The 17,218-nt window shown below is 40.3% G+C and overlaps 2 protein-coding genes across 4 annotated transcripts in view; one reads left to right on the plus strand and one right to left on the minus strand.

The window, feature by feature from the left end:
• ica1 (islet cell autoantigen 1) lies at nt 1-13,002 on the plus strand. 2 transcript variants are annotated; one of them, XM_051075996.1, is made up of 13 exons: nt 1-133; nt 1,838-1,867; nt 1,984-2,155; nt 2,775-2,847; nt 3,480-3,603; nt 4,105-4,303; nt 4,909-5,034; nt 5,193-5,291; nt 5,405-5,505; nt 5,700-5,712; nt 6,247-6,511; nt 8,914-9,003; nt 9,254-13,002. In XM_051075996.1, the coding sequence occupies exons 2-13, from the start codon at nt 1,851-1,853 to the stop codon at nt 9,373-9,375; spliced, it is 1,401 nt and encodes a 466-aa protein (XP_050931953.1). In that variant the 5' UTR covers nt 1-133; nt 1,838-1,850; the 3' UTR covers nt 9,376-13,002. The 2 variants fall into 2 exon arrangements, 1 of the variants encoding a protein (XP_050931953.1); XR_007814614.1 differs by lacking the exon at nt 9,254-13,002 and having other exon boundaries at nt 5,700-5,746.
• Nucleotides 10,975-17,218, minus strand: part of LOC108889225 (glucocorticoid-induced transcript 1 protein) — a 20,482-nt gene continuing 14,238 nt past the window's right edge. For both annotated transcript variants that reach the window (XM_051075995.1, XM_018685588.2), the window contains exons 6-9: nt 16,230-16,367; nt 14,290-14,479; nt 13,632-13,752; nt 10,975-13,409 (exon numbers count right to left, since the gene is read on the minus strand). In XM_051075995.1, coding sequence (XP_050931952.1) covers nt 13,058-13,409; nt 13,632-13,752; nt 14,290-14,479; nt 16,230-16,367 — 801 coding nt within the window. In that variant the 3' untranslated portion in view covers nt 10,975-13,057. The remainder of the gene's footprint in view (nt 13,410-13,631; nt 13,753-14,289; nt 14,480-16,229; nt 16,368-17,218) is intronic.

A 17,218-nucleotide genomic window follows, 5' to 3' on the forward strand; every position in this document is an offset into this window, starting at 1 on the left:
GGATAATGCGCTGAATTGAATAAGCAGCTGTGTGTACAGTACAACTGGGCCTGTCATCCAGCCAGGGCTGCTGTGCGTGTGACGATGAGAGGGATATAAGGAGCCTTTTTCTACATGTTATCGACACGGCGAGGTATGTGCGCGGCACGCTGTGGTTGTATTATTTTGATATCCGCTCATTTATATCGTGATATCAGAGGGGGAGATGGGAGGGAAACGCTGCTCGGTTTCCGCACGGTGCGGTGAGTCAGGCGTTGTTTTCATCCCGGTGCGGCGCGGATGTGTTGTACAGTACGTTCATCAGAATAAAGTGCATAACTGTCGCAGTGTCCTTCTGCTGTGAAGCGATAAACACAGGCGCTTCTCGTCAGAACCCCCGTGGCAGTCAATTGAGTCGTGACGCGCGACCTGTACGTAAAATGTGGTGATTAATTATTCATTTCATCCTTTAGTTGATGGACAGCGGGTGATGATGCTCCCCTGAGAGACAGGTGGTGGTGGTGGTGTTCTCATTAGTGTTTTAAATCTCCTTTAAAAGCTGAAATCTGCTCTGGTTAAATGTGGTCTGGTCAGTGCAGGATGAAGTATTCAGATCCTTTGAGTAAAAGTACTAAAAAATACAGTTTATGGTTTGTGAAACTTTAACCTGACAACTACTGACTACAACTGTCAGATAAATGTAGTGGAGTATTAGGTGATATGTGGTGTAGCAGAGGTGTATAACAGAAATGGAAATACTCAAGTAAAGTAAAAGCACCTCAGATTAAGTGACACCTCTGCCTCTGGGTAATATTTAAACCAAGCTGGGTGGGATGGTAAAAATACCAATAAGCTAAGACCTCTGTCACACCTCATTATGACTCATGCTTAAGGCTTTTATCCACTGTGGATTAGGTGTTATTATTTTACAGAGCTGTTGTTCAAATTAATCATTCCCAGTAAGTTAAAGAAAAATGAACAAAAACAGCGATTTAAGTTTTTGTTTTGCACATTTGCAGAGTTTTGTCTGATGTAATAATAATTCTATTAGTAAAACAATTACATTTATAGAACATGTAAACAGTTAAAAGAAGACACCTTGAAAAGAAATAGTCAAATTTTGTAATCAGCTGGTGCAGGGACGTCAAGATCAGTGAAATATGATCTAGTGTCTTTGTTCCAGTTAAAACCCTGTCAGCTGAGATTTGAAAGAAACAGGATAGTGATTTTTCAGGGTAATGGACAATGCATTGGGACACAGCTTACCACATTTAAAACCTGTATCTTATTTTATCTGTGCTTTATATTTGTCATACTGCAACATATAGAAACGAGGAGGAATATTCTTAGACAAGCAGTAGTAGTTGTGTGTCTTTCAAAAACAAACAATTCAGGGACAAAACAGGAGCAAACAGCTCCCAACCACACCTCACTGATACAGCGAGCAGCAGGCAAAGTGTATTACTCGAGTTTTAATCATCATCTGTTACCACACAAATATAATCTGACCACAAAATGCAGACTTGTTATTAATAAAGAACTGGGATAAGATAAAGATTAAGATATAAGATGGAGAATTTTTAAATGAATAGGTGTCAAAACAGGTCCAATATTTGCAATCTTACAACTAAGTCCCACACTGTTGACACTGAACACCCCCACACAGGCTCAGTTTCAGTTTTGATGAAAACAAGTACATACACTGTAATGCAAATATTTGCACACAGAGAAATGTGTAGTAGTTGTTCTTAAAAGTACAGGTGCGCTGCTGACTTTTGTTAGCTTTAGGAAATGTGGGAAAAGTCCCTGCTACATCTGTTCTTCAGTAAGAATCTAAGTTGCTCTGCTTTCTCCACAGGTAACTGTAAAAAATGGAGGGAGGACATTTGTGAGTACACCTCTGTGTTAACACAATAAATCATCAAGTTCTTCCCAGAACTTGCACAGTTCATTATTGGACAGAGCAGGGGTCAAATGTTGGTCTAACCTCACATGTCATTACAGTGGCTACTCCCGGGACTATCTCGACCGCTTCGTCCAAAGCCAGGACTCATCTGTGGTGAACAAGTTCCAGCAGAAGTACTGGAAAACCAAACAGACGCTCATCAAGGTCACCGGGAAGAAAGAGGACGAACATGTGGTGGCATCAGACGCGGATCTGGACGCCAAGCTGGAGGTGAGGAGGAAAAGTGAACGCAGTGGCTCAGCAGCTGCCATGTTAGTTTCCCATAGCCGTGGTCACATCACAGAAACATTAAGAAATACGGGAGATACTTTTCCTCGAGGTAGATTCTGCACTGACTAAAATGACTTTTTGATTCACACAATGCCAGTATTCGCTTGAGGCTTAAAACTTACATTAGGCTGCCTCTCCAACCTCCATCATCTATGCTTCCATTTCAGGGGTGAGATGGATTTAATGGCTGAAATCAATACTTCATAAAAGCCTGAACATCCAGCCTTAATTTAGACCAGGCCCTCAATAAACTCTGTGATTAACCACTCAAACTGGATATCTACATACCAGATCAGAGGTCACTTACTGAAGCTTTTATGTGACATTTTACCACTTCTGTTTTTACTCAATGAAGACTTCAGTATTGCATTATTTTAAATTCGCAGATACTACTTCCAAAAATCAATAAAGTGCCATAGACTTAAGTGTAGGAACTAGTAACAGTCACTCTTGTTTAATTCAGCTACGCACACAAGCCGTATTCAGCCGAGAATAACTTTCACAAAGGTCAGACATTTCTTTGACTTTGAGTTTATGCAGATTTTCTTCTGCTCTGCAGGTCTTCCACTCCATCCAGAGAACATGCATGGAGCTGCTGAAGGTCATCGAGCAGTACCAGAGGAGGATCTGTTGTACGTTCAAATAAACAGCATAAGTATTTGGTGGGAATAGAAAACTACTGATTAATAATGAAAGTATGAACAGTTGACAAAGTGGGTTTACATGCAAGTTCATATTCCAGAAATGAATATGAACAAACATTTCATTTTCCGTGAAATGCTTGTAAATATTATATCTCATTTCCAAAAGCCATGATTCATTTAAGACTAAAAACATGAATATACATCCTTACGTCACTTTTTCACCATCCAAGATGTGTTTCATGTTGGCAGCAGACTAATCACACTAGCCCAGACATCAGTCTCTCCAGGTACAATCCTCCGGCTCCTCCAGGGGGATCCTGAAGCGTACCCAGGCCAGATAGGACAAGTAATCCCTTCATTATGTTCTGGGTCTCCTCCCTGTTGAACATGAACCGATTACCGCCGCAGGGAGGAACTGTGAGCCATTCATGGCCCTTTTCAAAGCAAAGGAGCAGTGGTTCCAACCTCCCTCTGGATGTCATTAAAACTATCTTGGATGCAAAATTGGAAATACTCTGTTCACCTAACTGCTAATTCATTTGGAAAGTTAAGCTGCAAATAAGGTTCTTCAAGTTTGTACATTAAGGCTTAAGGCTACATTTACCATCTCTACTGTGCAGTTCTTTCCCAGGAGGAGAACGAACTGGGTCGTTTCCTGCGCTCCCAGGGCTCGCAGGACAAAACCAGGGCTGGAAAGATCATGCAGGCCACAGGGAAAGCACTTTGCTTCTCCTCCCAGCAGAGGTAAGCAACATACAAAAAAATCATTGCTTTACGTATGATAGATGTATGCCACATTCAGATAATTCACAGCTGCTGCACTAGAATATATGTAAGTCAGTCAGTTTTATCACCTAAAATCCTACAGAGGGGACAGGAGAACTGTCCAACTGTAATCCTTCCAGGATCTTTGGACCCAAAGGAAGCAAATAATCACAGTGACTGTTTGTTTGTGCTGTGACTTAAGACTGAATACATTCACTACTTCCCCTTTGTTTTTGGTTTCTTTACAATTAATTAATTCCACTGCGAGACACTTTTCACCGCTGGAAAGAACTGAGAGGCCTTTCAGTTCTGTAAAGCAATTTCCTCTGCACCATAAAATCATCCAGCAGATCGTATTCTGCACTTTAAAGGCCAAAAGATGCTGTAATGTCAGAAAAATCTCTAAAATTAATGAACAGTAGCATTGATAATTTGCCACATGCAGCACCTTAATACTGAATTTAACGCTACATCCTACAGACTGGCTCTGAGGAACCCTCTGTGCCGTTTGTACCAGGAGGTGGAAACGTTTCGCTATCGAGCTATCTCAGACACGTGGCTGACGGTGAATCGAATGGAGCAGTCGAGGACCGAGTACCGCGGGGCACTGCTCTGGATGAAGGACGTGTCTCAGGAGCTGGATCCGGACACACATAAACAGATGGAGAAATTCCGCAAGGTTTGTCATCAGACATGTCATGGCAGAAAACAAATAAGGTTATGCCTGGTCATGCAACAATATCTGCTCTGAAAAAAGTCTACATTATCAGTGATTACAAATTACAATATATAATACATGAGTTTGTCAGTTAATTGTTGGCTATTACTCAGTTTGCCAACAACAGTCTGAAACCCAAACCTGCTCAGTTTCCAGTAATACATAAAAGAGAAAATCTGCAAAACCTCACATTAGAGAAGATGGAACCAGAGAATATTTCACATTTCTACTTGATAGATAACTTAAACTTAACTGAATATCTAATGAATATCTGAATATCTGAATATCTATCTGAATATAACAGTTTACAATTCATTTTCTGACAGAGCAATTACCAAAAAATGCCACTAGAGGGTACAATACACCATTAAATGGAGGTCTATTGATCAAACCATAACGCTACAAGGACCCAGCATTCTCTTTTCTGCATACACTTAAATACTTACATGTGCACAAGCACCAACATGAACTCCAGTGTTTGTGTTTCATTGTTCAAACCTGTGTGATACATAATAGTGGGCACTGATGTTCAGTTGGGAGACATTTTCCTATCTATTATATCTCAGGTTCAGGCCCAGGTGCGCACAACCAAAACAAGCTTTGACAAACTGAAGACTGATGTCTGCCAGAAAGTGGACCTGCTGGGAGCCAGCCGCTGCAACCTCCTCTCTCACGTTTTAACCACATACCAGGTATACCACTAATCCTGGCTATTTGCATACACTCCACTGATCTTAAATAGGGTGTGTTCAATGGCTCTGCTGCATCCAGTTTAAGTCAGGAGAAGAAGACAAACATGGAGGGAGTGTTTGAACTGAGTGTGTTCCCTTGGCTTCTCTTACTGTTTCAGACAACACTTTTGCACTTCTGGGAGAAGACATCCCACACTATGGCTGCCATTCATGAGAGCTTCAAGGGCTGTCAGCACTATGAGTTCTCTACACTCAAGGTCAGAGAGCAGCATGTCCTATACAGATGAGATCTGAGTTAACACAGTCAAAGTAGATTTAAATCCAGAGAAAAGGCTGATAACTGTAACTAGTGACCTGGTTGTTCCTGCAGACCTTACAGGACCCCATGGACAAGCTGGCTAAGAAGAAGGGGAAGAAGAAAAGTAAAGCAGAGACAGAAGATGGAAAGAAAGCTGAGACCACAGATGACCAGTGCGTAAAAAAAAAAAAAAAAAATCTGCTTATCTCATCTTGATCTTTACTCACACAGGTAGGCCAAACACATGCATGCCAGCAGTGAGGACAGGGACTATGTTTATAAAAACTTAACTGGTCTCTCTACGCACCTGTTTCCTTATGTATACACAAAACTTTCTAAACTGATCCTCTGTTTCTCATGTTCACAGACTCATCTCACTAGTAAATGAAAACACCAGCGATAAGACCAGAGAAGGTAAAAGAAGATATTAAATTCATGTAACTACAATATGTTTTAAAAATATAATTTACTATGGAAATACATTTGATTTATTTTGGGGCTGCAACTAACAAATAATTTCCTGATTATTTTCCTGATCAATCTATAAAATGCACATAAATGGTAAAAAACAGAGCCCAAGGTGATGTCTTACTATCTTTACTATCACAGAAGATGAAGAAAACAAGCAAATTTTAACATTTAAGCAACTGTAACTAGTGTAGTACTACTTCTGGCATTTTTGCTTAAAAAACCATCAATTGATGAGTAAAATGGTAAAATAGTTAATTTTCTGAAAGTACTAGCAATGTGGAATGACCACAAAACCATTTAATAAGAATGTGTGAGCAGTTTTCTGAATAAATGTAAATAAAACATAAATATAAATGTCCAAATGACAGGAGCTATATTTTGTAGTATTAATATGTTAGTATATTGTACATAAGTCCTCTGATCACTCTGCCTGTTTGTTCTAGGAAATGAAGATCCTCTCTCGGCCTATCCAAGAGTTAGAGGGAGAGGAGAAGGACAGCATGGCCTTACTCAACGAGATCCTGGGCGGTATGTCTGTGGACGAGGGCGACTTCTCTCGAGAGTGGACGGAAGTGTTTGGAGACTCTGAGGAGGGAACGAGCGCCGCATCTGGCAGACAGGCGGAGGCCCAGCAAAAGGAAAACTCCTTCTTTCTACCATCTCAGCTGCTGGACCAGAGCTTGAATAATCCACAGTCTTCCCTCTCAGGTCAGGACATTTTAACCTGTGGGTGTTTGTACATATTGTCCTCATGTGAACCAGAGAATGGATTAAATGGTCCAATAAGCTTGTTTTTTGTCAAAAGAATAGATTTTTGTTCTATCAAAATGAGACCACATGAGGTTTCCACCATTAGGGAGAACTACTCTCCCAGCTACAACCATACAAAAACATCTAAATTATCTTCAATTATCCAAATTCAATTAAGTACATTGGTGAAATAAATATGCCTAAAAACCAAATAAGTTTGTTTTATTTCCATGGATTTGTGCATTAATGGTAAAAACACAGCTAAAATGAGCTGATTTTCCTCTCATTCTAGCTAACTATTTCCACACTGGGAGAAAAAGCGGCTTTAAAATGATTTATCAAACCCACGTCTGTCAAAGTAATAGAAGGAGGCTATTATAACATGGCAATTAGATTTGCTTACCCACAGGTAATTGCCAACTGCTTTCCATTTCATCCAGGCCTGGGCACTGGCTGCTAGCACCTCGTCTGGTTTTGTTGATTTGGTTTTGTCTATTTCCAGCTTGGAGGGTTTTGAGTAGACCCACTATTATAAAGTTAGACAGAAATGTAAAGCTACATTGTGTATGCATTTTCCTGGATAAAATTAAATCAGAAAAAATAGGAATTTAGTTAATTAGCTAGTGATTTAGTGACTCAAAGTCACAGCAAAGTACTCTCACAATATTCCTGTAATAACACATATATTAAAAGTAAAAGGAAAGAAGTAAGCCTGGAGTTTTTTTCCCCGGACTTCACAACAAAGCACACTGAGCAGGTCCAGTGGAAGCATATGGTTTATGGGTTTAGAGGCAGGCAAGATGGCGATGACTTCTGAAAGGGATGCTGAGAGTCCAGCTGGTTAGTGAAGCACACTTGGGCCTAATCAATCTCTTCCTTTAAAAAGCTGTCATAACATATTCAACCCACTTGACATCCTCCACGCTGAATTGAAAAATTACAACTTGAAAGCCAAATTAAGGGACCACCAAGTAGAAAACACCTACAATATGTAATACGATAAACTGTCAACAGCATTCAGTCCGAACTGTGTGAACCGCAACAAAACTTGGTGAAAGTTTAAAACAATTTTAAAGTGCTGAGTGAGCACAAAGCCAAATCAAGCTGTACTCAGTCTGCGGGCGCAGGCAGGAGGGTGTGCTGATGCTGACTTGTAAGTGTAAAATACTGCACAAAACTTTTTGACAGCATGCAATACATCAAGTGGCTGCTCTAAACTTATTTAACACTCACCAATCTGCCTCTGTGCTCTCAAAACTTTTCTTGCACCTACTGATCGACGCTCAGATTCACTTGCCGACTTCTCAAGAGTGGGTCATGAAACTAATCTGGGTGACTGGGAGAGAACAATGTTCAAGAGGCAGATTTTGAAGACTTAAGGGGATTTGACGCTTATCAAAGATCTTACAGGAAGAACAGTTTTAGGTCTAGCACCTCTCAGATACAGCAGAGCAGTCAAAGAAGTTATACTTCACGTGACAGCAGAAACCAAAGCTCATGACCAACGTTCAGCTTCAAGACTGGAGCCCAAAACAGGCAAAATCCTGGAGAGAACCGGGTCCAGAGAGTCAAATAACTTATGATCCTTATTATACAGCCTAAAAAGCCAAATCAAAAGCATGATGGCAAGGAACCAAGAATGTGAAACAAAGCTATAACAAATCTTCAAGGAAAAAAATCCCCAAATTCTCACCAGCCAAGCACATTCAGATGCATCCAATAAGGCTTGAAGCTGCAGTCACGCTCTAAAGCTTTTAAACTTAAACAATCCACTACAATTTTTTTAAAGACTTTTGGCCTCATCATCATGGGACACCTACCTAAAAAAAAGGAAAAAAAAAATTCAGTATTTCTACAACAGAACTGGCTGAAAATGTTGAAAATGGGGGTTAAAAAAAGGTAAAATGAGCAGAAGATGCCAGAGATAAAACACTATAATAAACTAATTGATGCACAAATATATCCAGAGGGTCCCGAGGGCTTTTTGGTCATTTAAGCCTGTTGGATTTGTTTGTATTTGGAGTATAGACTGTTTGTTACCAAGTACAACATCAACAGCACATTCCTCTGTCCTCTCTGCTACATGTTGTATTATCAAGATACACAAAGGATAAACCAAAATAAACTTGCAAGAAACAAGACCTCAAAGCTGTAATTGCAACTTTTGGCTTGTATTTAATAAACCCCTAATAAATGTCTGATTCAATTTTTGCTTTGATAGATGTTTCGATTATTGTTGTTTGTGTGAGCGTATTACACAACATCCGTGCAAAGAGAGAGAGATGATTTATTTGTTGGATCATGCTTTGGCATGTTAAGTTGTCTCCTGTTGATTAATCCAAACTCTGCGCCTCTTTCAGATTGGGCCGGCATCGCTCCACAGACCATTGCCCAGACAACAGAGCCCTCATCTGGAGCCAATCAGAACCCCTCTAAGCCAGCAGTGAAAGGTAAGGCCGAGCCAAATGAGTAAAACATATGAGAGGATTTGAAAGACAAAGACCAAGTCCAAGTAAAACCTGTGTTTATGGGGCACTTTCTAAGAACTTGTGGGTTGTTTCCATTGATGTATTTTGGATCTCCGACTCAGATGCAGTTCTTTATATGACAAAGGAGGCATTTTATATTTCAACCGTGGCTTTAGTGAATGTACAGCAGTTTCTTTCGGTCACATTCACCCTCCCTTAACTCATTTCGCAGACACAGCGGGGACGTCCAAAGACCTCTCGGCGTGGTTCAACCTGTTTGCTGACTTGGACCCCCTCTCCAATCCCGATGCAGTTGGCAAAACCGACACAGAGCACGAACTTCACACCGCATAGTTCTTCCTCAGAGTCATGGTGATTTTGTGGGATGGGAAAATGGGAACCTGTTGTTAGTGGGAACAGCAGCATATTGCTAATAAAAGAGACTAGTAGCTGTTCAACAGAATATCTAAAGTTTTTCAAGCAAAAATGCCAAATATTTCCTGGTTCCAGCTTCTCAAATGTAATCAATTACCGCTTTCCTTTGTCTTATATGATAGTAATGTGGTTTTTGACCTGTTGGTCGCTTAAAACAAACTATTTGCAATTTTATTTACCATTTAAACAACACAGTTAATCTAGAAAATAATTAGCAGATCAATCAATAATGAAAATAATCAGTAGCTGCAGCCTTAACTGGACCTTTTCCTTATAACAACATATAAATGTCTCTTAATATAACTATGATAAGACTTGTTTCTTGTTATAAAAAGATGCACTGACAGGTAATTATATCAGGATAATAATGAAATTTAAGAAAGAAGAAACTGATTTTTTTTTTTAACGGTGGCAGCAATACACTGCTGCAGGCGACACCCACTAATAACTATCAGCTCTCGTGTCCTTTCCCTTGTGAAAGAAAACAAACATTTACAAGGTGACCTTATTAAGCCTGTGGGGCTGTGTCACTGGGTTAAGCATTTAATGTTTAGCATGGATACCTCAGTATGAGTTTGGAACAATAAGCCTTTGACATTAGCTGCCTTGGAAATCTGTAGTCTCTCGTAGCATTCATGCTTTATTTCTGATTCTCATTACTGAAGATTGCAAAGGGGCAAAAATACCTAGTGAGAAACAACAGTGCAATAGTTCATGTGTTTACAAACTAGTGCAACGTGCTGGGTGAAGGAAAGTTAATGCAGTCACAGAGAAATATTCAGAAGTATATTTTTCTGCCATCGATCGACTCGTTCACACATTTGAAAGCGTGAACGAGAGGGTTTTCCTTTTTAAGATTAGTGCTCTTAAATTTGCCGTACTTGTGATCCCCTTCTGAATATAGTGTGACCATAGTCATTACATAAAAATTCACCTATCGCTCATTTATTATTGCATGTTGCATGCCTTGTTTTATGTTTATCCAGTAACGGTGTGATCGAATGAACAATATGTTTATATTAATGTGAGATTTTTCATCTGTATATATTTTATCATTTGGACATGTGTTTATTTATCATTCATAGTTATTGGCTTTCATGGGCAACATATACAGTTCTCAGTGTATTATTTTCTAACAAACTGAAAGGTTTGATAATCGTGAAAATATAATCATACTGATTTTGACTACAGTGCTGCATAAATTGATAAATATCAAAAATGCCTTAATCTAATCACAAGTCAACAATACTGGACCTCATTAGAGTTATTATTGGATTCCTTATACAGTATATTACAACTGAGTGTCAATTAATTTTGTTGTAACTTAGATTTGTGTCATTTTTGATGTTGAAGCCATGACACATTTGTTAATATTCAATCATAACCAAATACATTGATTGCCTTACCTTGTCTCCTATTTGTATATAAATACCATGCTTCTGAATATTGAGATTATTAGTCCATGTGTCTGTCTACATCCTACGTCTGCCCCTTTGAAAAGGATTACATACCAAATCAGAGATTTTCTTGTTTGTTTTCTTTATTGAAAAACACACACAAGATCTACATAAAAATGTGTAATACACAGGAAAACTGAATCATCATTGCCCAACATGGCAACCATTTCTTAACTGCACTGCACAATGAGCTTGTGAATAAAATTAGAATTAGTATGATTGAAACTCTTGGAGCTGCAAGCAGAAAAGAATTTCAACATTTTCTGTGAGGAATGTGTTGCATATGTTGTTTATGTTTATTTTTGTGTGCATGTGGCTAGATAGACCAACGTTTTAAAATGGAAATTTACTAGTTTCATCCTCCCATTCGAAGTTAACCTGCTCTAAATCAGTCATGTTTTTTTAAATATGTTCTGGTGATACAACCTGTACAGGGGACGTCAGGGCACGTCTGCTAGGATCTGTATTTTGAGCCAAACTGTGATACACAAAAAATGTTAGTGTAGGTTTACTTCAAACAAAAATCAATTTCACACTTCAAATTCTGATTGTTTTAACTTACAAATTGGTCCAAAATAAAAACAGTGATTATCATCTCACTTCCAAGTAAGTGCTTCAGCTTGGTTTAACGATTAGCGCTTGTGTTTGAAACACTATGAACCAGTGTTTATATGTTGCTGAACTTTTTATAAACAATTCAAAACGCATTTTAACAATCCACTTCTGGCACAAAAATGGTGCCTCTTCTGTCCCAAACATACGACAGGGCTTTCATTGTTTTGAAATTTGCTTTGGTATATATTTAACAAGGGGGCAAAACAAACAACATAATTGTCAACTTCTTAATTTGGGAGGGTGTAGCTTATTTAGCTAGTTCCATTTACATGAGTACTCACGGTTGATCGATGCAACTGCGATCTCTGGAATGTGTCATAGCACCTGAAACTCTAACCTGAACAGGTTAATGCAAAAGCCATCTGTCACCAACTGTGACATCAATCAGCTGATTCAGTCTGTAATAACCTCCCTCTCCAGGGAAAAAATAAAACATTTCTGCGAAAGACTGAAATGTCTCTCTGTAGAAGAAAGTCATAAACACTGGGGAAAGGCAACATAGTCCAAGCAAGTACATTCCACATGACCTGAGTTATTGTTCTGGGTAGTGTGGGGTAATAAAACAAGGCAACGGGGGAGTTGTGTGCTTAGTGATCAATTATTTGGTCTCTGAATAAACAGCTGATATTAGCATTTTGTGTTGAGTTTTAATAGTGATTGGACTAGAAATGCAGATCTAAGTTGTGGCTTGTAAAGCCAGTTGAGTGGAGCCTGCACTCCAGTGACTGCTGGTTTCACACAGACACTGTGCTACAAATACCTTAAAATACACAAATAAAAAATAGGCCGTGGCCTGTATCGTTCTGAGCCCCGTCTTAACAAGTGCAAACGTTGGGGTTAATGTGAGGAAAGGTATTCCAACTGTAAGACATCCCAATATGTTAAAAATATGAAACAAGCATTTCCCATCCTGTCAAAAAGCTTACATATATGTACTTCAGATTTTAGCTTGCTGAACACTTAACAGCTAAAAAGCTGGGTAGATTACATGAGTAGAATGTGTTTCTGATATCTCAGAGTTGTCTCTCGTCAAAGTTTTGGATTTTTTTTTCCTTTTTAATTTCAACTTGATAAAACTGCCGGAGCTACGTAACACAATAATTTGAGCAGTCATCTCTATTTTTGCAAAAGAAAGCAAAAGCTATTTTTGTTATGGGTGATGTCACGGTACAAAGGAGAAGGCTATGTTAGTGATGGGTAAAGGGAGGCCGTGCCCAAGGTCAGCACACTCTAAAATCTGAGTGGCAATGACCAAACCATCAAGTTTTCTTGATAAAACATCACCGACCGCAGAACAAACACTGGGACCGAGCAGGAATGCTTGTGCAGCAGGATGCTGGTACCATTATCCTCCTAAGTGTTTGTCATTTCCAGACCTTGGGCACTCCCTGCTGGCTAATGTTAGGATTAACGGAGTGCAAGGATTTTTTTACTCTTTTTTTGTTGGTTTGTTTTTTTTCTTTAAACCAGACCACCTGACTATTTGAAATATTTTAGCTTTAGGTGGTTTGGTCATGAATACCTGAGGACTAGCTGGTGAGGAGAACTTGTGCTGAGCCATCTGTCCCCACGTCTGCGTCGGGGCTCAGGCTGTCCGTGCTGTTGTCTGTGTTTAAGCGTGTACTTTTGTCAGTGCTCCGGTCAAGAGAGCCCGGGAAGGTAGGTAGTGGTGCAGTGGGCAGGGTCGGGGTCACCTGAGGCCCGGGGCTCTCGTTGCCATGGAGACCGGGGCTGGCCGAGGAGCAGGACGAGGGAGAAACGGGGGAGAAGAGGGAGGAGCACAGGAGCTTGACGGGGCAGAAGGCAGAGCCCCTGGGAATGAAGTTCACCTTGTTTTTGTCCGGGCATGAGAAGAGAGGGAATCCTTTTGATTTGCCAGACCTGAAGACGACAGAAGTGGAGCTCAGTATTTCTGCTTGTTATTTTCTGTTTATAACGGTCACAATTGGATGCAAGCTCTTTATCCTACACAACTGTTTTCCATCATCCCTGCCACCCACAATGCAAATAAGCTTGGTTGCTTTGTTGAACTACACAATATCAGAGTCCATGAAATAAATTGCATCTTGAAATGAAAGGCAAGAAAAAAAAAAAATCACTCACACCAACTCCTCAAACACTTTGACCTTCTCACAGCCCTCCGGAGGTTCCCGTTTAAACATGTAGCTGTTGTTAGGTTTGGGAGAAGTGGCGAACTTGGGCAGAGGAGAACTGCACACACTGTCTGAAAATACAGTAAAGAATATTACATATTTACTAACTTTGCTTTTTTTTGTTATGAAACAAGAAACGGGAAAACACAAAAACTTTGGGTTTTGATTCTTAGGGGCTGCAATATGCTTGAAGTAGGGTTATATGAAGTTTGTGGTCAATCTATACATTTTCTTGCTTTATGGGATATTTCATCAGTATCTGCTAAATCCTCTTTAAAAAAAAAAATAACACAAGCAGCTGTACAGGGGCTGCAGACTGTAGGCTGCCTAAATTAATCTAAAACTGGCTAAATTTTGATTTAACATGTACAAAAGTACAAGTCTAAGCATGAATTTAATGCCAGCTTTCAGTACTGAAACAATACCTTTCAGTTGGGACCAAAAAGCATTGAGGTTCAATCTCCTGGATTAGATTTTAGTTTGCTTAGTGTGGTCATGTGTCTGCAGGTAATAAATGACCAAGAAAACACTCATAACTAAAATAAGCAGAGGTCACACAGTCAGAAAAGTCTAACAGTGTTGTCACAAGTCAAACAGTGAATTCACACCTTTGTCGATTTCCTCTGCAGAACAGGGGCTTCCGTCAGGCGAGTGGAGGTGGTCAGAGCTGTAGGGGCGGGACGACGGGCTAGAGTCGCCACTGGAAGGGGCCTGTGTGTCTGTGTCACGTGTGTCCCCGCTGTTGCTGTAGCGATGCGGAGGGAAGGGGGGTCGACGGCCGTCCACCACATCCATGGCCTGTGAGGTCAGAGTGCGGAGGAGGTGGTGAGAGGTCATGCGTTAACGTACATGGATCCTAAAATGGCAGAGTGAGTGGTGATGCTTAGCGGGAAAGTCACATTTAATCCCCCATAAAAGTCAGTGTGCCCTTGAACTACTGAAGTGTTCCTGTGCAAGACGATGAACAGCTACCTGCTCACTCACTGAACGACATCAGTCTGTGTTAAGAGCATCAGCTAAAAAAAATACAAGAATGACTGGAACTAAAAGGCCTCTGGTGTGTTTGTCTGTCTGTTTAAAGGGCAATTGGAGAAGCAAACACCACACCAGATGGTAATACTTGACAGTAGATGAACAGTGTGATGTGCAGAGCGTTCTGCTCTGGCACGGCTGATTCAAACGAGAGAGCAGGAAAGAAAAAGGCTTGGTGCACAGCAGGCTGTAAATCTGTAGTGGTGTGATGTTTGTATGTGTGTTTAAACCGTGTGTGTGCGTGTGTTTGTGACTTTCTAAGAGTGGAGCTTTACAGACCTGCCAAGGTTTACTACCCCACATGAGGCGAGATTTACGGGTCTACTCACCTCCAAGAGATTTAATTCAGTGTGAGTGAGAATATATGTGCCCTGCTGTCTTGACTGTATGGTGCACAATATTGTAAGTGACTTTACAAGGGTGTGTTTGCGTGCATGTTATAAATTTTAAGCACTACTTTTGCCCACGTGTACTCATATATAAACTTAAACTAAAGTTTAACTGATGTTAAAAAAAAAAAGTTTTTTGTCTTAACAGGTCCAAACTGAACTTATAGGACTGTTCACTCTCTCATTACTGACATTAACAAATCATTCACAGACTCAAAAGGTATTAATTCAGTGTTATGTGCAACATCACATGGCACCGCGACAACTGACACCCAAAGGACACTGGGCACACCAAGAGCAGTTAAGGAGGTGGCTGGGACGTGCAGATCCAGGGAGCAAACGTGATAAACGCGTGCTGTCTTTCTGGAGAGTTGATGCATATCAACTATGGGAAATAGCACGGTGATGTTTCCCAAGTTGACACCAACAAGACTTCACCGGTGTATGGGCTTACACAGAAAACAATGGGTGTGGGTATTGTGTTATACTGTACACTGCCCGTGTGTTTATTGGCCTCTAGTCTGTGTATTAAAAGATGGTTAGGCGAGTTTAGAGTGATGGCAAGTTCCAATCCTGTGCTTTGGTTTTCATGGTGATGCATTTGTGTTTACATCTGGATCACAGATTGTAGCTTTTGCTGTATTCTCCGCATGTCAGCAGAATGGAGACAATGGGAAAACATCCCATTGTTATGACTTCACACAACATTGCAATGGTTGGTGTTGGTTGATGGTTACCCCTAATGCCAGCCATGTACTCACTCCAGACTAACAGACATAAATCCAAAATTAGTTATTCTCTGCTGTGTTGTGTATTTGTAGCAATTTGTTAACAAGTGTTAAAGACAATACAGTGTATAGACTTTTTTCCAATTCTGCAGATATTTTCACCAACACAGAGATAGTGTAGCTGTCAGAAGTTCCCTACTGAAGTTTCCCACTTGTAATTACAACTATGAGGCTGCTGTCAACAATTTCCCACTTCTCTGCTTGTATTTACAGTCTGACAGGGACCTGACACTTAATCCAACTTGGACCTAAGATGAGAAGACTTAACTGATCAGGTAGTGTCAGGGGAGTACATCACATATTGTTCAGGTTTTTGCTGGTGTGTGTACATATGCCTACCTGTATCCCCTGCTCCCAGTCCTCTCTGATGAACACATTTTCTAGCTCGTGGTTGATGCCTTCCACACTGCTCGGCACTCGGCATATGAGGGATTTTGGCACAGGGATTGTCGAAAAGGCTGACGAATTCCCCTTGTACTGGAAAGAGAGACGAACATAAATAAAAAAATTAAGCAAAATCTTACGCATACATCAAGATAATATACACTCAAATATATTCCCTCCCCTCAGGACACACCGAAAGACATTCGGATCAGTCATGCAACTAAATACATAATAGTGCATGTGGCTTGGACATGTGTCTGTGACACTAGGATCTGCTTGCAGTGCTGATTTGTTGCTGATCCAGTTTCATAAGATATTAAATGGGTGGAGGCGTTCAGTTTAAACACATGTTACTGTAGTGGGATTAAATGTCATGGGGAACAAAAACACAGGCATGATTGTGATCTACCACAGGTGGATATAGTGCTTAGCATATCAGTGTTTATGTAAATTTTCCTCCAGTGGTTGATGTGTCCCGTTGCTGGGCATCTGTTAATGAATGAACTCCAAACAAGGAGAGGACGGGGCATGTCCAGACACATTCCCCCTCTCCTCTCCTCTCTCCTCTCCCTTCCTCTTGTGACACAACTGGTCAGAATGTGGGCTCATTAACTAGACCTCCTCAGCCAAATGCTGTGCAACATACATCATCTTAAACGTATGATCTAACATGGCCTACACACAAGACTAAAAAAAAATACTCTGCTACTATAAAAATATACACCTACTCCTACTCACTCTACACCTACTCCCCAAACCGTGGCTATGTTTTATTTTTACTATGTGTTACAATTATTGCATACTGATAACCTACAGCTTCTAGCAATCAAACTGTAGCAGATGAAAGATTAAAATCTGGATTAATTCACCGTTTGAAACAGAGTAATGTAGACAGTCACCTTGCTCAGTTCTCTTATCTTCAACAGCTGTGATATGGTTTGGTC

This window comes from Lates calcarifer, linkage group LG15 (assembly GCF_001640805.2).
Source record: "Lates calcarifer isolate ASB-BC8 linkage group LG15, TLL_Latcal_v3, whole genome shotgun sequence".
NCBI lineage: Eukaryota > Metazoa > Chordata > Actinopteri > Centropomidae > Lates > Lates calcarifer.